At 37.5% G+C, this 20,568-nt stretch overlaps 1 protein-coding gene across 2 annotated transcripts in view; it reads left to right on the top strand.

The window, feature by feature from the left end:
• The window catches only part of DENND5B (DENN domain containing 5B), a 209,227-nt gene that overhangs the window by 133,399 nt on the left and 55,260 nt on the right, over positions 1-20,568 (top strand). For both annotated transcript variants that reach the window (XM_060024548.1, XM_060024547.1), the window contains 4 exons: positions 3,669-3,856; positions 9,883-10,419; positions 13,093-13,324; positions 17,887-18,037. In XM_060024548.1, coding sequence (XP_059880531.1) covers positions 3,669-3,856; positions 9,883-10,419; positions 13,093-13,324; positions 17,887-18,037 — 1,108 coding nt within the window. The remainder of the gene's footprint in view (positions 1-3,668; positions 3,857-9,882; positions 10,420-13,092; positions 13,325-17,886; positions 18,038-20,568) is intronic.

Genomic DNA, 20,568 nt, shown 5'->3' with positions numbered 1-20,568 from the left:
ATATAGTCATTGCTCTCCAGCAGGTGAAGGTTAGCAGGGAATAGTGGAGAGATATATGAACAGATAATTATAATTGAATTTTAATAGTTTTAGTGAGAGGAATAATTAGTGTGATGGAAATAGAGGTGGGGTACTGTGGAAGCATGTGGAAGGGACTCTCTTGACAATAAGTATTCAGAGAATGCTTTCCAAAGGAACCATTGCCTAAGGAAAAAGTGGAACTTAGCCAGGTACTGCAAGGGGAAGAGATATTCTGGGTAGAGGGAAGGGGTGTACAGAGGCACAGGGACCTGTGAAAATATTTCATGTTCAGTAAATGAATTTTAAGCAGATAATGTGACTGTATATGTGGTGGTAAGAAATGAGGCAGGAAAGGGCCAAGTTATGAAGAGCCTCATACGCCGTGCTGAGGCATGTCTTAAATGTGGAAACTTATTACACATTCCTCACTTTGAGTATCAAAGAAAAAATAATTTTCCAAATTATTTAAATTTTTAAAAACATGCTTAAAGAAGAAAACTACCTTTTATTTCTTGATTCAGTTAAAAAGAATTGTCTTGTTTCTGCTAAGTAACTGCATTATTAAAATGTGTATGGCATTTAAACCAATCTTGAGAAAGCAGAACTGGAAAAAAGAATAGACATAGAACACCCACAAGTTGGTGGAATTGTGGTGAAGGAAAAATAAACCATGTGTATCAGTCTTTCATGTCTACTAGAAGAGGGGAAAACATATAATTTATTTTCACTTCCCAAGTGAAAGTTTACCATAATCAAAGCAAGAAAATAGCCCAAGATGCTGGTTTCCATTCCTTAAAGAATCTGTGTTTCCTTTGAGATTGAACATTTTCCATCAACAGCAAATAAAGTAGCCAAGCTGCTAGGGATTTGATATGACGGCTTAAAACCCTCTGCCTTTCAGGATAGGTCCAATCACGAGACAGATTAAACCACACAGTAATTTAAATAGAGGAATGTAATAAGAAGAATTGTTAAACTATAATAGGAAACTATAAAGACATGAAGAAAACTCTAAAGGGTACCCTAGGAAGGACAAACTTGGAAGGGGACCCACTTCCCAAGGCTGAGGTTCATATCTCACTGAAGAAAGTGTGGTGGCAGCTCATTGGATGGTGGAGGTCAGTGGGTTGCCTGGGCCAGAGCTGATCCTCAGTCACCAGGCAAGCAGAAGACAAGACAAACCTCCCAGGTCCAAGTGAGCTGTGGCTGGTGGGCAGGCACACAGAAGTTGTCAGGGCGCCAGGTGGCTGTGTGAGATATGAGTGTGCCGTGTCCGCATTAGGAGGGCCCAGTCACTGAGGCTGCCCACTCTGGGCGTGTGGCCGGGGAAGTGGGACACCAGATGTCCTCACATATCCACACCAGTGATCAGCCATGCAGAAGGAGCAAGAACACACAAAACACTGCACCTTGCCCACTACACTCCAAAACCAGGGAGGAGAAGCGCTTCCTCCTGCAGTGTCTCTCTGCTGTCCTCTCTGGCAAAGTTTTCTGGTGTGTTCACTATAAAAGAGAACATGCTTACGGTCCAGTCCATTTTCATAGACCACCTATGGAGTGATTTGGAGCTCAGTAAATAGATCAATAGATAACTGGCACAGGATCTGACTGTTTAAGACCCTGAACCTTTCACCTGTGTCTGGCTTTTAAATGAGAAAGAAATTAAAAAGCCCCTGACACCCAGGAGCTGATCTAGCTCTCAGCTCAGCCTCCCTGTCACTGTAGACTGACTGGATGCTCATAGCTGAGCCACGTTGCTCTGTAGAGCATAAACGGTCTCACGGGACCATCCACTCCAAGCAAGGTCACTGTGCAACCCACAAAATACCAAACACCCTCTTCCCTCAAGCTGCCTGGTATTTGTTGTTTTTTTTTTTTTGCGGTACGCGGGCCTCTCACTGTTGTGGCCTCCCCCGCTGCGGAGCACAGGCTCTGGACGCGCAGGCTCAGCGTCCATGGCTCACGGGCCCAGCCACTCCGCGGCATGTGGGATCCTCCCGAACCAGGGCACAAACCTGTGTCCCCTGCATCGGCAGGCAGACTCCCAACCACTGCGCCACCAGGGAAGCCCTGCTATTTGTTTTTTAGAAGTATTCCTGTAAACAGGTTTTCACCTAAAATTTTATAATGAATCAAATAAGGAAAATTATAAATACATGTAGGCTATGGATAGCTGATGATTCATGACCAAAATCCCATTGTAGACTATTAAAGATAGTCATTTACAGATTATAAAACAACACAAGAAAAAATTTTAATGGAAAACATCCTGCTTTTGCGTGGTTGGGTGTTCTTTGAGTTTGATATGAACCAAGTAGCATCGGATCATTTCCCTTAACCTTTTTAAAAAGACTTCCCCAGAGTCTTACTCCCCCAGATTTTACTGTATTTGTGCACAATAAATCCTGTGAGAGAATTATTACAATTCCACAGTATCCATTCTGAAAACCAAACTTTTTTTGGAAACTCATTTATCGGCAAAATCAGATCTGAACCAAAGTGACCCCATTTAAGTTCTTTGAGTATATTGGGACACTCATATAGTTTGCTGCAGAAACATTAATGTATTTGATTATAGGGTGCTGCCCTGGATATTTCAAGTATGTGTGGTATGCACAGTATTACCTTTCTAAATTAAAAAAGAGAAAATCTGAATTCTGAAACACGTCTGCCTCTGAAGATTTTTTTTTTTTTTTTTTTTTTTTTGCGGTATGCGTAGCATCGGCAGGCGGACTCTCAACCACTGCGCCACCAGGGAAGCCCTGCCTCTGAAGGTTTAAATAGGGATATAGACATATGTATGTATAGCATCCATGGCAGAGTGGTTTTAGAGGGCACTTTATTTGTAGCTATGTGAGTTGATGAATGTTAACTAAACTTATTGTGGTAATTTATTTTGCTGTTTATATATATATCAAATCATCATGTTGTACACCAAATGTTATATGTCAATTATATTTCAATAAAACTGGGGGTGGGGTGAGAAGGCACTTTAATACTGTGGACAGTTTTTAGTTTTGATAAATTAGTTCATGTAAACAAAACACAACAAAAAACCAACCTCTAATTTTCTGGTAGCTTTCACTTTGTCCCTAGATTTGAGTTGGAGGTTAATGTAGGAAGTGTGACTATGAATGCATATATCTGTTGACTTCTTGTACCCACAAAATGAAGGCTAAAATAAATATAATAAGGATACCTATAGGCTATAGCCATGATCATTTATACAAGAAAAACAGAGCCTCTGAATTGAGGATTGCATAGATATACATGTATATAAAAAGTGATCAGTAGCAATATTCTTACACATTTTCAATGGGAGAAGTGCCAAAAGCAATTTTATTAGTTCTTATTTGCTTTGCATTTTGAGGGAACGTCAATACACATACCAGTGTTTTCAGAAGCAAAAAGCTTAATGATGTTTCCCACCTACTCATACCCCCTTAAAACCATTCAATGAAACCATTTAACTCTTTAATTATGGTGGAATAGAGCTGACCTCTTTTCTGCATGGTCATGAAGAAACATTTTACTTATTTATTAGCACACGAATTTTTTCTGGAAATTCATATTTTCAAGCTTAATGCAGTGATTATGTTTTGACTTGTAATCTTCCCTACCATTTTTGTTGTTGCTGTTCTGTACAGATTATCAACGCCTGATGACTGTGGCGGAAGGCATCACCACACTTCTGTTCCCATTTCAGTGGCAGCATGTTTATGTGCCCATCCTCCCTGCTTCTCTGCTACATTTTCTTGATGCTCCTGTCCCTTATCTGATGGGCCTTCAGTCAAAAGAAGGAACTGACCGTTCTAAGCTAGAACTTCCTCAAGAGGTAAAAACTTACAGTGAACGATGAAGCACTTGCTGTTGTTGATTTAGGTCAAGCCCACTTTTGTTAGATAGCATTGTCTTTGTCTGAACTGAGTCTCTGGCTATTCTGCATCTTCCAAGTAGGTCTAGGTCTAGGGCAGAGGCTCAGCCATAGAATGCAGATCCTGATTCCTGATGATTATTATATGACATAGTCATTAATTAAACATGGATCAAAACAGGACAGTGGCAAATTTTCACAGCTGTAAATTTGTGAAGATGGAGCAGTAGTAGTATTATCTAGGAGCTTTATTATTTTAATAACATTTTATTTCTTTTTCCCTATTCCTGTTATAAATTTTGTTTTTAAGTGGTACAGCCCAATTTTAACATCCTTCAAATTATTGTATTAATTGAGGTGAATTTGATTCTTGACCTCTACCAAATGAAAAGTAACATCTTTCAGCAAGCTAGGGATCATGGAAATATTAAATACTTTAGCAGTCTGTTTTCAGACGTAAGGCCAGTTATCAGCTTTTTCTAAATGTTAGCTTAGCTCTCTGGTTGAGATAAAAATTCTAACCCTTAGCTTTTAGTCTACCTTAAGATTACTGTGCTCTCTGTGTGCTATATTTTCAAATGTTGTTTCAGAAGAAAATAAACAGGAATTCTTGAAAGCATTTTGAATCTAATTTTTAGCTGTTGTTAATGGTACTCAGAATTGAAATGTAAAGCCTTTGAATTGAAATATTGATGAGAGTGCCATGGCCTATTAAAAAACATAAAATGGTTAATTACATTATATTATTCGCTGTTTAATTAGCACCTTTCTTAATAAAATCTTTCATGCTGTGCTTCACTCTTTTTTGTTATTACCCATAGAGATTCTCATTTTAATAAATGAATTTAAAATAACACACTAAGCCACGGACGTTATACCCAGTAATGATTCTTGTAATCATCCACTGCTTACTTTATTCTAATGAATGTTTCCCTACGAAAATTAACATTTTTGTTCAGGGGCAAATAGCTTGATTCAGATCATATAAAATACACATGCAAACTGTTTTGATCTTTTTTGAGCTTGTGCACGTTCTCTGCTTCTCCCTCTCTCTTATACCTCTTTTTTCTAATACCTGAACTCTCATTTTCTCTTTTATTAAATTAATCTAAGTATCTTGTTAGTTCAAAGAAGTAAGTCCTTTAAATTTTTAAGGAAAAAGAAATAGACTAGCCAAATGCATTTTGTTTTCTTTCTTTTTTTTTTTGGCGGTACGTGGGCCTCTCACTGCTGTGGCCTCTCCCGCTGCGGAGCACAGGCTCCGGACGCGCAGGCTCAGCGGCCATGGCCCACGGGCCCAGCCACTCCGCGGCACGTGGGATCCTCCCGGACCGGGGCACGAACCCGCGTCCCCTGCATCGGCAGGCGGACTCTCAACCACTGCGCCACCAGGGAAGCCCATGCATTTTGTTTTAAAGACTTAAACAGTGACATGTTTTAGCTTCTTGTTGAGTAACTGGTCTCTTTGCATGTTAATTAAATGATATATTTTTAGACACATAAATATTATCTTTCCATTTTTGCATGAGTAATAATTGTTGAGCAATTTTAAATGCCACCTTAATGTATTTGTCAGGAAATCTTTCTGTCTCTATGCCTGTGTGTATACTCTGACTCTAAAAATAAACAAACTTAAAAATTCTGAAAGCTGTTACAGTAATGTCCGTGATTTTCTAATTTTTCATTCACTAAACCAACACTATTTAATAAATATACATACTCATGTATTCATAGAGTAGAATAATAAGAAATAACCTGAATCAGCTGTGAAAATAACACTGCTTCTGTATAGAAAGTATTCATTAGAGCATTACTGTTTTATAATAAAAGGCTAATAGCATATCACTTTGCTCTGGTTTCATTTTACAGTGAGATGAAAGAATCTACTCCACAGAATTTGGAGGAGGAAGTGGGTATAAAAATAGTCATTTTAAAAAAGTGACTGGTAATACCCTCCCTTGCTTTGAAAACTGTAAAATATACTAATAGCTAAAAATAGTGAGAGGGCTTCTTAGAATAGTTGTGAAAATAAGTTTACAAAATGATTATTTTAAGAAGACATGATTTTAGTTGTTAGCTAACTAATGTAACTACATAGACTTATAATTAACTACCCACTCACTTGCCCCATGATTCCAAAATGACAGGCACAGGTAGCGATTTGTTATATAGTTTTGGTCGGGGGAGCGGGGGAGAGTGATGGTGGAAGGATGTGGCACTGGGGATTAGTTGCATAGACTGTACCTCATTTTCTACCATTCTTGCTCATCTTTACACTGAACGGTAGACAAAAAAATCTAGGGAAAAACTGAAACAGCATTGCTTTTCTACTTTCTTTTTGTCATATCTTGCCCTAAAATTTTATGAAAATGTTAAATGTGCCCCTCTGGCTTACCCTTATACCAGCTTAACTTCAGCTATTGAGAAACCAGGACTCTTACCAAACATGAAGAGGGCTGTCCTGGACTCACATCCCTGGATACTTCTTCCTCTTGCCTATATTTTTAAGGTTCCACAAAATGACAATGTCCTTAAGCCTTACTCATTCATTCATCAAACAGTTGTATCATACACTACTAGTGTACAATATACGGGGAGACATCTAGAGAAAAATGTCACCTTTAAGAGGTGATTTCTGATTTCCAAAGTAAGACATTTACAAATATCAATAACACAGGCTAAAAAAAAACGAATAAGAGGAATGAAAGAACTAAGAATATATACAGAGGAAATCAAGATGCCTTTAGGATAGGAACATGGGAAGCCTTCATGGCAGAAGAGATCATTAAGCTTCAAGTCTTTGTCGCCTACTTTTGAGGGAATGTTTGTTGTTTTTAATTGGAAGTAATTACAGATGAAGGCTTCTGGGCAGTGTTAATCAGTAAAAATATAGAAATATTTAGTTCTAGGGACTTCCCTGTTGGTCCAGTGGTTAAGACTCCGCACTCCCAATGCAGGGAGCCTGGGTTCAATCCCTGGTGGGGGAACTAGATCCCACATGCATGCCACAACTAAAAGCGCCTGCATGTCACAATGAAGTTCTCGCACGAGGCAGCGAGGATTCCGCGGGCCGCAACTAAGACCCGGTGCAGCCAAATAAATAATTAAATATTTTTTAAAAAAGAAATAGTTCTAAAACATCATAAGATTGAGATGTTGAGTATATTTTTTATTCTTGAGTTCTTAAAATTTTTTTTTAATTTAATGGTATTAAAAGTGAGAAACTGACTTAGAATACTCTATTGTATGGAGTTCTTATCTGTTTTAGAAAAAGGGCTTTTTGGTTTTTCTTCAATAAATTTTTATAACACAAGTTTACATTCCCTATTTCTACTTTGTAATAATCAAAGCCCCAATTCAGGCTCCTGTAAGTCAGCATAGGAGGGTGAGAGGGACTTGCGGGAACATGAAGACAGGCCCGTAGCTGTGGTGCTGGAACATCCACCTTGCCGCACATTTTTGGCTCAGCAGTGATTACATGAGCATAACAAGCTTTAAAATTTCCCCAAATGTATCATTTTTCTCTTTTCACAGGGGAAGGAGAGGTATAGAAAAGGATAGCAGGAAGGCATTAATGAAGGATACAGTACAAAATGTAAGTGGTGAGAGGTTGCTGGTTAACATTTAGATTAGCAAGTTAGTGAATTTTTTCTTCCGTTTTTAAAGACATTGAATCATCCATTTGAATTATGGTGACCTAGTTTCTCCCTTTAAGGCTTACAGTATATCCTACTTTCTACAGACTGTAGAAACATATATAAAGATGTGGATTTAAATAAAGCTGTAATAGCACTACTGTCTTCAGTAAGATGTGACTTCAGCTCTTACTCTATATAGAGAAAACTATTGACATTGGAGATGAGGCATAATGGAGAAGAAAAAAATCCCTTAAGCTACCAGGCTGTTTGAGGGTGTGTACCTGGAACAGGTGTCAGGAAGTCACCTACCTTCTTGGGCCTCAGTTTCTTCATCTGCAGAATTAAAGGGTTGGATTCAAAGGTTATTTTAGGCTTGAAGAATCACTGTTGATTCTGTTTTTGGATGGTGGAAAATCTTGAGTTTTTATCAATCTTAATTTGGAATTTTGCTATACTTCTTGCTCATCAGTATCTAATATGAAGAACAGGGATCAAACAGAAATAACAGAGACTTCCCTGGTGGCGCAGTGGTTAGGAATCTGCCTGACATTGCAGGGGACACAGGTTCAAGCCCTAGTCCAGGAAGATCCCACATGCCGCAGGGCAACAAAGCCCCCGTGTGCCACAACTACAGAGCCCATGCACCACAACTACTGAGCCTGTGCTCTAGAGCCCGTAAGCCACAACTACTGAGGCCCGCACGCCTAGAGCCCGTGCTCCACAACAAGAGAAGCCACCACAGTGAGAAGCCCGCACACTGCAATGAAGAATAGCCTCCCCACTCACCGCAACTAGAGAAAGCCCGGGCACCGCAATGAAGACCCAATGCGGCCAAAAATTAATTAATTATTTTTTTTAAATTTGACACTAAAAAAAAAAAGGAGAGAATAACAGAAGCCTAATTGTTTGCTCTGCTCTTTTCATCTTACCTTGGCATTCAGGATCAGAAGACAGTATGAATTCTCTCCTTGCTGACCTGGGGGCATTGTTGAGGGGCGGGGAGATGGGGAAGCATGAGGTGAGGCTTCCTATTCTGTTTACTGACTTCACCCCATGCCTTGTGTCCAGCTACTAATCCAGTCAGGATCAGTTTTATGTGATGGACTACCTTGCCCCCCTCCTCCTCCCCAGTTTAGGAGCTTAGTTTTCCTTTACTCTGACAACCTTGTTCTGATCAAGAGGGTATGGACAGTAAAGGTAAAATACTGTTTTTGTATATACTGTCATCAAGTACCTGAGGGACAATGCAAATTTTAGGCAGGTACTTAGCCCCTTGAATTTTCTATATCTGAAAGATATTTAAAAGTCTTTTAATTCAAAATCCAAAGTGTAAACAAACTCAAAAAACATTTCCTCTTATTTCTGTCTCCTCTTTTCCTCAACTCAAAAATGTTCAAGTCAAGTCTGAGTTACCCAAGGGTTGGTCACTTACCTTTCTCTAGGCACTTGCCTCCACTGCTCTCTGCCTCCTGCTCTTCGTCCAGTGGCTTCTGAAATGGTTTTGCCATGTAAGAGGTTGAAGCTAAGTTTAGATAAAGTGAAAACTTGTGGGTTTTCTGTGGACTGGATTGCCCTTTGCCAGTTTCATTCCATTTTGGGATACTACAGCTGCTAAATTTTAGCAGTTATTGCGAATTCTACATTATAAACGGTGTTAGAGCGGTGGAATGGCATAGAAAGTTCAAGCTCAGTAAGCATTTTATTTTCCCCAGTGCCTAATTTGTAAGGTACTATGAGTCTGTGTGCTTTTACCTGTCTAAGGAAAGTCTGTTCGATGCCATGTATTACAGAGTTATATCCGGATTATAATAAACTGATGAGACACAGGGGAAATGATTCATATGTATTAAATATATACTTATATATTCCCTCACATAGGGAAAAATGCTGGCAACAGAGATTTATTTTTAAAGAGTAAAATATTCTTAACCCTGAGAAGGTTAACATAAAAGGCAGTGCAACCTTTTCTTTATAATAGTTGATTTTGTTTATAATAGTTGGCAAGAATATTTTAGAACATAAAATTACTATAAAACCTTTGTATTTCTTAATTGATACTTTTAGCATTTTATTAAGTAAAAGTTTTTTTAATTAATTTTTTAATTGAAGTATAGTCGACTTACAATGTTGTGTTAGTTTCTGCTGTACAGCAAAGTGAATCAGCCATACATATACATATATCCACTCTCTTCTAGACTCCATTTCCATATAGGTCATTACAGAGCACCAAATAGAGTTCCCTGTGCTATACAGCAGGTTGTTATTAGTTATCTTTTATGTATAATAGTGTGTATTTGTCAATCCCAATCTCCAATTTAAAAACCTTTGTATTTCTTTTTCCTCTTTCAGGCTAATTTGTGTTTTGTGGATATTGACAACCATTTTATTGAGTTGCCTGAAGAATTTCCACAGTTCCCCAATAAAGTAGATTTTATCCAGGAACTCTCTGAAATTCTTCTTCAATTTGGGATCCCTCCTGAGGGCAGCCTACATTGTAGTGAGAGTGCCACCAAGCTAAAGAATCTGGTTCTGAAAGACTTGGTCAATGACAAGAAGAACGGCAACGTCTCTGCTAATAACATTAGCATGTATGAGTTACTGAAGGGCAACGAAACCATAGCCCGCCTCCAGGCTCTAGCCAAGCGGACTGGTGTGACCATGGAAAAAATGGACCTCTCTGCCTCTTTGAGTGAAAAAGAAAAAGATTTAAAACTGCAGTGTGAAGAGGCAGAACTAAGGGACTACCAGCTCAACGTACAGCTCCGAGAGGTCTTTGCTAACCGCTTTACGCAGATGTTTGCAGATTATGAAGCGTTTGTGATTCAGACTGCTCAGGACATGGAATCTTGGCTGACCAACCGGGAACAGATGCAGAACTTTGACAAAGTAAAAAGAAGCAGAGTTTCCCTTTTCATGGTTTTTAGTGGGCTATACATTACTGATTTTGTTAACTTTTTTAAAATACAGATTTTTCCGCCTCTCCTTTCCCTTTAAGAACTCTTTTTTACCAGTATTTTATACTATATAAAATAATTTCACTGGAAAGTATAAATCAACTAGCTCATTAAGCTGCTCATTGAATTATGTATTTAATTGCCTTTAACCTTATTTTTAACTTTTCTATACTTTGAAGATGTTTGAAATGAAACTTAAATTCCATGTTTTTCAAATCTGTTAATACTGTCTCACTTTGTACACATTTTATTTACTCATATTTTAGGATCAAGTCTAGTTAAATGAGGCCTATTCCTTTTCTAATAAATCCTTATTCTTATATTTTGTCTTCATCCTGCAATGAAGTCACAACTTCCCCATGTAAAGGTAACAGTTTACTTTCAGAAGGTAAATTTTTATCTCATCTTAGGATCAAAAGAGAGAAAAAGGGAGGTTTTATGAGAAAAATGAGTTTTTATGACTTTAACCCTCTGTTCCTAAGATTTTGGAAAGGGAAGACAGAAAACGACACTAACTTTTGATTGTCCTGCTGAAATTGAAGCTGCTTTCTAAGGTTTACTATAGAGTATTCTTCTGCCGGTTTTTCTGGACATATCCACCAATTTTTTTTTTCTTCCAGACAAAAGCACTTAGGGGTGTGCATTAACTCTTTCAGGTCACTAGGGTATAGTTCAGTCCCTTGCCTCTGTGATTGCCAAGGCATGATATTGCTATTAGAATGAATTATGGCTTTTTGCTAAATAGTACCTTTGTATCATGAAAGACCTCTCAAAGGGGCTAATATGTTCTAAGAGGCTAATCTACAATCTTGGAGCATCTGACAAATAAGAATTAATAAAAAATTTTGTAAAGGTGGGTGGTATAAAAGATTATTTTCTGACTTCATCAGATTTTTTTAGATGAGTTATATAAACCACATTTAACAGTTAATTTCTGATGCACTTTATGTTTGAGAAAACTTCTTTAATAAATTAAGAAGCTTTCACCTCTCCAAATATGTTCTTGCTCTTAGTTTCCATTCTCATTAAGCTTAACCATTTTTCCACATTTTTTCCTAGCCAGCTTGGAACTAATCTGTGTATACTCATGATTTATCCTTGGAGCAATTCAAATTCTTATCTAAATCGAGCACTGGTGCTTTCTTCCTTCTTAATCTTTATGTAGCTTCAAACTATAAATGGAATTCTTTTTATATAACCCCTAGAGAAATGAAAGTTTCATGTTGGATTCCAGAAGGCTTGTAATCATCTCATTTTCACTAGGAAAATTTACAGGACTATCACATAGTAGTCCTGCAAGCCAAGTCTTTCCTGCCTTAAGTGATGTAGCCCACAAGGATCTAAATATCAAAAGCCAGACATTTGGTCCATTTAGGAAAAAAAGGCTGTTTGCTCTGTGAAAAGTAAAATTGCTATTTATCTGTAAAATATCTTTTGAAGAGGTGAACTGTTTCTGGAGATGACTGTGAACCTTTCTTTGGTGATTCGGATTTGTGTAACTCCATCTGAACTATGGAGGCACTTAAATTGAATAAGTGGATTTCTGTAAGGAAGTTTTTCAAAGCTATCCTAAATTTCAGAATTTATTTCCTAAATAAATATGCTAGGAGGAAGCTAGTGAGTATTAAGGAGAGTAACCTTAGGTCAGAACTTATCCTTCCACCTTTCCCCTTCTGGCTTTTGCCACATTGCACCTAATCAAAAGAATGAAAAGCAAAAGTAACCCCACAGCTGAAATAGTAATCCACTTCCAAATTTTAGCTAGTGTCACATTGTGGCTAGAATTCCTCTACACACATGGACCTGAAGAGCCAAAGGAAAAAAATGAACCCTTTGAATTAGAAACTGATTACAATTTACTGAACCGTTCCATGCAAGCAGAAAGGCTGGTAACAGGACCATGTGGCTGGTTGTACATGTTTTCCAAAGGCTTGGCTTGCTTTGGATGGTTTTTCAGGCAGTGCTTTTTTTAGTTGTTAAGGCCCAAACTATTCTTTCAGCACAGGTCTGGATGGAGTTTGATCTTTAACTAATACTCATCCATCAGTTTTTAACTGGGGGTCCTAGGAAAACATCCCCCTGAACCAAAGATTTTACCCATAAGCACAAATTCCACGTTGTTGGATTTTTTAAGGTTATTGCTTATGTATATCTTATTATTGTATCAGTTAGTCACCTCGATGCCTTATGACTTGGAGGTATTTGGCACAGGCTAGGAATAGAGAGCAGAAGAAATTACAGCTCACTGGGGAAAGGGGTCAAATTTAATGGTAAGTGAAGAGAATGATTGATGATCATGTAGCAACTGATCCACCATCTTTCATTAATGATGCTCTTTTTTCTGCATAATGGTCATGAGGACCAGAACGTAAATCAATTTTGAAAGGTGGGATCAGTGCTGAAGAACTAAGTGACCTAAATTCTATGACTTTAGAAGATAGGAAGAAGAAGTGGAGTTTTAAGGATTTTTAAATTTCAAGCATCAGTTTTGTGTGTTATAAGATTGTGAAAAGGAATGATCTTAGCAACAGATAATTTTTGGATTTATCATGTAGTATTGAGATGGTCTCTTTGCACTAATAATTGCCTAATTATCTCATTACAGGCTTCCTTTCTGTCTGACCAGCCTGAACCTTACCTGCCATTTCTTTCACGCTTCATTGAAACACAGATGTTTGCCACCTTTATTGATAACAAAATTATGTCTCAGTGGGAAGAGAAAGATCCTTTGCTTCGAGTCTTTGACTCTCGGATTGAGAAGATAAGACTGTATAATGTAAGGGCACCCACCTTGAGGACATCTATATATCAGAAATGCAGCACTTTAAAAGAAGCAGGTACATTTGTTATGCCTTTTAAAATTAACTTAAAATCCACGATCATATCTTTTTACACATCGTTGGCCTTATAAACCACAGAATTAATTTTCAATGTTAGACTTCTTGGTTAACCCTTGTACTGTATCAAGAGATGCTTTCTATCGTTTTGTTTCCTTCTGTTTTGTGAGCTAATGTCTGTCCTGTTCCTGCTTGACATTCCTCTTCCCTCAGAAGATGAAAAACAATAACAAATTGAATGGAATACAACTATAAGGTTGCTGTGAAACTGTTAATTTCTGTCTTGCTGCTTATTTTGCCTTTTTGCTTTTTACCTATTCTCTCTTCATCCAAGGAAAGATAAGTATTAATTTGAAATAGTAAATTTGAGTTGCTGCCTAATTTACATAACTAAAACAGTATATTTACTTCAGTGGTGCCATTAATTAAAATAGCTTCATTTACTGAAATTAAACTCTAGATTCTTGTATTCAAATTAGAGGTTCCCAACCCTGACATTAGTTTTTTCTCTCAGAGAATTATGAGTCTTGGCCAATCTTGTCTGGCAGTGTGATGTAGTCCGTTAAATAAATAATCATATTAATAGTCAGTGTTTACTGAGTACATACTATGTGAGGGACATAATGCCAGCTGTTTTACATGCATTTTGACATTTGATCTTAATAATGAGGGGGTATAGACACATTTTATTGTCTGTTTTATCGCTGTCGTCATCTTACAGTTGAGAAAACTGAGAGGTTAAGTAACTTGCTGTGATTGCATAGCTTGTGGTTGGTAGAGCCCTGATTTGGACCAGAGTTTGACTGATTCTAGCCCCTGGAGCCTCACTACCACATTAGCTGTTCATTCAATAAATGAACATGTAAAATGTACCAGTCCACACAACTTTATACATTTATACCTGGTTCCTAACTCTTTCTTTGCCAAATAAAGTGATATCTATCACTTGAGTGCCCCTTCCTTTTATTTCTTCCCCTTCGTGTAGAAGTTATTTGAGAGCAATTTTTTTTTCCGGAGCAAAAAGGGGCAGCAAATGTGGATTTTCTTTGCTCTGCCTCTGTTGCTTGCCTTTCTCACTTTATTTTAAATAGATCAAAGTTACAGGAGTGGTGATGCTGTAGTTGTAGCATATTTTAAGGAAAGAAGTATATAAATGATGTCTCTTGTGTAGCCTTAGAGGTTTCTGATGACTCGCTGAAACATCCTTCTGTTGTATCCCACCTATGAGGATAGATCCTTGGAGCCCCTTTAGGAAGTGACAATTGTTTCTGTGTTTCTAGAAGTTGAGGGAGTAGAGTGAATGAAATTGTCTATGCCTATTCAGAGAATAGTATGACTTTCAGTGCTTTAATAGCCATGTAAATAGTGTAATGCCTTGTTGAGCAAATTTTATTCTTCCCTTCCTGACAGAATTTTTTAAATGAAGTTAAGTGCTGATTGCTATATTTGTGTGCTTCTAGAAAATCTTTTCAATTAAAATAGATTTTCTGTCAGCCTCTCAGAGTTTTATACTCCTACTGTCATTGCAGAAATTATATAAACTGTTGAAAATGTACCATTATAGCTTATATATGAAGTCCTTTTATTTTATTTATTTATTTTTTTTAACATCTTTATTGGGGTATAATTGCTTTACAATGGTGTGTTAGTTTCTGCTTTATAACAAAGTGAATCAGTTATACATATACATATGTTCCCATATCTCTTCCCTCTTGCATCTCCCTCCCTCCCACATGAAGTCCTTTTATTTTATGATGCTATGAAAAAAGCATTGACAAACAGACAATATGTACCCAAAACACTTCTTTACTGCTTTTATATTAAAAAAGCTTTAAGAACAACAACAACAAAAACGTACCATTACAGGTTTAATATATATGAAAAAGAGATTAGGCTAATTTAGGAATAGTCTCCCAGGAACTTAATTTATCAAAGACTTTCTTAAAAAGTAAAAGGAGGGCTTCCCTTGTGGCGCAGTAGTTAAGAATCCACCTGCCAATGCAGGGGACACGGGTTTGAACCCTGGTCCAGGAAGATCCCACATGTTGCGGAGCAACTAAGCCTGTGCACCACAACTACTGAGCCTGCGCTCTAGAGGCCGTGAGCCACAACTACTGAGCCCGTGTGCCACAACTACTGAAGCCCACGTGCCACAACTACTGAAGCCCACATGCCTAGAGCCCATGCTCCACAACAAGAGAAGCCACTGCAATGAGAAGCCCATGCACCATAATGAAGAGTAGCCCCCACTCGCTGCAACTAGAGAAAGCCCGGGCGCAGCAACGAAGACCCAACGCAGCCAAAGATAAAAATAAAAATGAATAAATAAATTTATTTTTAAAAAAAGTAAAAGGAGGCAGTCAGCTGTAACTATGTCTCACAGATGGTGCAGTTATTTCTTTTATCAGGTAAAATTGTCTCCTCCCCACCCTCTCCCACAACAAACTAGGATTTTTTGGTTGACATTGGATTTTATTGTGTATCTTGTTTTTTTTTTTCTGTCCTTTGTTGTGTTGCTTTTGTTTCTGTTTTGCCTCTAACTAAAAAGAATTTTGATTTGCAGGTGAACTCTTTAGGCAGAGGCTATCTGCTGCTGATATTGTGGCACCAGAACCTCATGATTTCTGTGCAGAAAGACACCAAGTTGCTAGTAACGCAGAGTTTTCTTATTCCTTACTGATCACAGGAAATGAGTTTTGGCACAAACCCTTGAAAGTCTAACAACAGCCCCATGATCTCTCGAAGCAGGCATTTAATAATTTCTGAATGTTCAGTATTCACTGATGATACAATCACTGAAAAGTAGCATTGTGTTATGCTCCCTATGGCAATCTTATAAACCCTAGAGTAATTCATTGTGAATCATGATTTTTGTTTTTACAGAGCTTCCGAACTAAAGGAGAATAACTCAATATCAGATGGATTTTTTTCTGTCATTTTAAATCCAATGGAAAAACTGAAGCTACTTTTCCTTTTTTCCTTTTGTGAGAACAGAAGCACTTTTTGGCAGAGATGGAATTCTGTACTATTTCATGGAACATAAAATCGTCAGGGACTTCAGAGAATTCCATGCCATGAATCTAAGCATTATTTCTCTAACCATCTGTTAATTGTGTTTTATAAATATTAGGAAGCATTAAGAGTATAGATACGGTTGTGGAGAGTCAGGGGGCATCATTGAAAATTAAATATCATTTCACATTAAAACATGACATCCTTTTGCCCAGCCTAGAACATATGGACTATGTTTCACGAGAAGTTACAAGTTACACATTAAAAATAAAATGAAATTCAAAAAGTGGTGGATAAATTCATATGAGTTATAAAGAAAAATTAGGGAAGCTTAAAACAGATATCTAACATTTTGAAGTTTAGGGTAATAATGCCTTCTGCACACATGCCTTAATGTTGCAAATGCAAACAACTGGCTGGGAGGCATCCATCTCACATAAGATGGTCTTAAGCAGCTCCATTTGACAAGAGTGAATTGTGTCATGGACAGACCCCTCCCCATCCAAAACAGAAATTTTTCTAGAGTATATATGGGGAAGAACCAGCAATACTCAATCAGCTGGTATTGAGTGGGGCAAAATAAACTGATTCTATGAAATATTTGTAAAAATACCTGTTTACTTCTCTCAAATCCCAAGATTGGCAGTTCCCATGGTGTGTTCTGTTTATCACACAACCACACTTACTGCTTGTTCTCCTTGCAGTAATCTCTAGTCAAGGGATGGGAGACCTAATCTTGCTTCACAAGTATTATATTTTTTCTTGAAAATTCAGTTGATAAAGGCATTTAAGATCAGATTTTTTACCAGAGAAATAGTTCACTGTTTCCTGGGCCTTTGAAACATCTCTCAACTTTATGTGGTTTTAAAATAGAAATGTTGAGTAATTCCTATTTTTTAACTCTGGCCTATTTTATTCTTCAAAAGGCAGCTTCTTATCCCCTGGACATTTTCTAAATGCCTGCTTATTTTATTTTTCTCTGCATTATGCCTTTTGATCTAATAAACACTCCTAAATGACTCCTACTAATGAGAATGTGTTGCTAAAAGTGAGGTGATAAACTTTACACAGTTCCTTGTTTTTACAAATGGAGAAGCATGAATATTTAATGGATCTTTGCACAAAGAAATAAAGTAACATAAGGCTACAGTGCTTGCTTTTTTCTTCCCTTTATCTTTCAGCTCAAGGAAAATATTTTATTTGCCATCATTTTCTTTAATGTTGTACTTAGAACCATATTTTCATTAAGAATATTGAATTTCCCACTTAAGGGAAACTGTTTCAATACTAAATTATAGATTTTTTTTTAACCCCGCTGCCCTGCTTTTGACAAATGCAGAAAATAGTATGAAAATGAATTATCTAGTATTTACTTAAAACTAACCTTTTTATACTTAACATTATACGTGATTTCTGAAGAGCTTTTGTAAAAATCTATTTCAGACTATCAGAAAGGTCGAGTTTCTTGTCACTGCATGAATGGAGGAAGCATTATTTTTTAAGGTTTAGCCAGTGAAATGTCTCTAATATGTTATGAATTTAATTTATAGCCCAGTCAATTGAGCAGCGACTGATGAAAATGGATCACACTGCAATCCACCCACATCTACTTGACATGAAAATTGGTCAAGGCAAATATGAGCAAGGGTTCTTTCCAAAGTTACAGTCTGATGTCTTGGCAACAGGACCAGCTAATAACAAGTAAGCATGTTCTTCACTTAAATAGTTGGTTGAAGGAGTGAATGAAGGGCGCAGTGCTCTAATGGGGAATGCTTAACTGTTAAACATTTTATCAGTCATTACTTTTTCAAAGACCAAATTAATCTGCTTGAAATATGAATTGACACTCAATGAGTATTTGACTTTTAATTCCATCATGTAAGAAAATCCAAAGCCTAGATATTTTTCTCTTGTTGAAGTAATGTGCACATGGGAATAGTTTCATTTTAAATGACTGTGTTTTAAATATAATGCTAATACTGTCTAATGGAATTAGAAAAGTTATGCCTTCACTGTCTGTATTAGTTTCCTAGGACTGCTGTAACAAAGTACTATAAACTTGGTGGCTTAAAACAAGAGAAATTTATTCTTTCATAGTTCTGGAAGCTAGAAGTCCAAAATCAAGGTATTGGCAGCACCATGCTGCCTCCAAAGCCTGTAGGAAAGGACCCTTCCTTGCCCCTTCCCACTTCTGGTAGCCCCAGGCATTGTTTGTCTTACAGGAGCATAACTCAGTCTCTGCCTCCTCTTCACAAGGCTGCCATCCCTCTGTGTCCACTCTCCTCTTATAAGGACAACAGTTATGTTGGATTAGGGCCCACCCTAAATGCCCTCATCTTAACTTGATTACATGTGCAAAGATCCTCTTTCCAAATAAGGTGATATCCACAGGTGTTGGAATTAAGACTTCAGCATATCTTGGGGCTTCCCTGGTGGCTCAGTGGTTAAGAATCCGCCTGCCAATGCAGTGGACACTGGTTCAAGCCCTGGTCCGGGAAGATCCCACATGCCGCAGGGCAACTAAGCCCCCGTGTGCCACAAGTACAGAGCCCATGCACCACAACTACTGAGCCTGTGCTCTAGAGCTCATGAGCCACAACTACTGAGCCCACGTGCCACAGCTGCTGAAGCCCGTGTGCCTAGAGCCCGTGCTCCGCAACAAGAGAAACCACCACAATGAGAAGCCCGCACACCTCAATGAAGAGTAGCTCCCTCTCGCCGCAACTAGAGAAAGCCCGCAGGCAGGAATGAAGATCCAACGCAGCCAAAATTAATTAATTAATTAATTAATTAATTTTTAAAAAAAGACTTCAACTTATCTTTTAGCGAGACACAATTCAACCCATGACACCATTCTGTACTTTTAAGTATCAAGTGCAGAAATTACAAAACAACCAAAAATAAAGGTAAACCATATCATTTTTTATGGTAGATGATTCCACTCAGAAAATATCTGAATATGGTTAGAATTGAGAAGTTATTTGGATTTAGGGGAATTCTTGATTTTAGCTGAACACAAGAATGTAATAAAGAAGGATTTTACAAGAAAAGAACTCAAAGGAGAGTATTAATGGGGAATATGGTAAGTTGGAAAGAAGCCTTTGAATTGGAAATCAGCAGTTCTGGAATTTAGTTCATTCCTGACCACTAACCAGCTTAGGATCCTTGGACAGCTTGGAATCACTTGCCCCTTTTCTCATTTAATAACATTCTATAACATCTGTGATTTTATTAAAGAGGCTCAGAGAAGGAAAGGGAGGAGCCAGGCAGTGGCCAACAAATGAGATAGAAGACTGTGGTAGAGATTGGGTGTATAAAATGGAAGTGGCGTTGAGCCAGAAGGCAAGTAGAGAATCAGTGAGGGGAATAAGACAGGTGGAATTATGCCTTTTAATCTAAATGGCCCAATCTAAATAATAATATGCAAGTTCTTGAAAGATGGCTTTAAAGTATGCTGTTTCTGTCTAACATATGATCTGCTGAGCTACATGTTGGGGAAGTTTTGGTACTTAACCTCTTTATTTCCCGTAATGATTGTCATGATTTTATTGGTCAGGAAAAAAGAAAACTTAGTAAATTATCTTTATCATATGTGATGGTAATGCTTGGTTTAATTTATTAAACACATACTAAGCTAAGTATTGTGCTACTTGGAGTTTCTTGGGCTGCATATATATGTGGTAATATTTGTATATCTTGTGTTTGTATAGTTACTGTCCTATTTTTAATAACCTAAAGGAATGAAACCCTTACCATTTTCCCAGCTAAAGGTGTTCCTTTAAATGTGTTTCTGAAATGTGTCAAAATTACTGATTCATTTAGGTCTACACGTGAGAAAACTACAGTGATAGCAAACACATCAAAGGAAAAAAGATGGTGTATATGAATTAAGGAAAACAGTTACAGTACTATATACATTGCTGTTTCCTTTGCTTTCAGAGTCTAGTACTGGCATACCTCAGAGATATTATGGTTTTGTTTCCAGACCACCACCGTAAAGTGAATATAGCAATAAAGCAAGAAGTTTTTGGTTTCCCAGTGCATATAAAAGTTATGTTTACGCTATGCTGTTGTCTATTAAGTGTAGAATAACATTATGTCTATTTTTTTTTACATATACATATCTTAAAATACTTTATTGCTAAAAAACGCTAGCTGTCATCTGACAACACAGGGTTGCCACAAACTTTCAATCTGTAAAAAATGCAGTATCTTTGAAGTGCAATAAAATG

The sequence above is a fragment of the Delphinus delphis genome, chromosome 11 (assembly GCF_949987515.2).
Source record: "Delphinus delphis chromosome 11, mDelDel1.2, whole genome shotgun sequence".
Taxonomy (NCBI): domain Eukaryota; kingdom Metazoa; phylum Chordata; class Mammalia; order Artiodactyla; family Delphinidae; genus Delphinus; species Delphinus delphis.
This window is presented reverse-complemented; position numbering and strand designations above follow the sequence as displayed.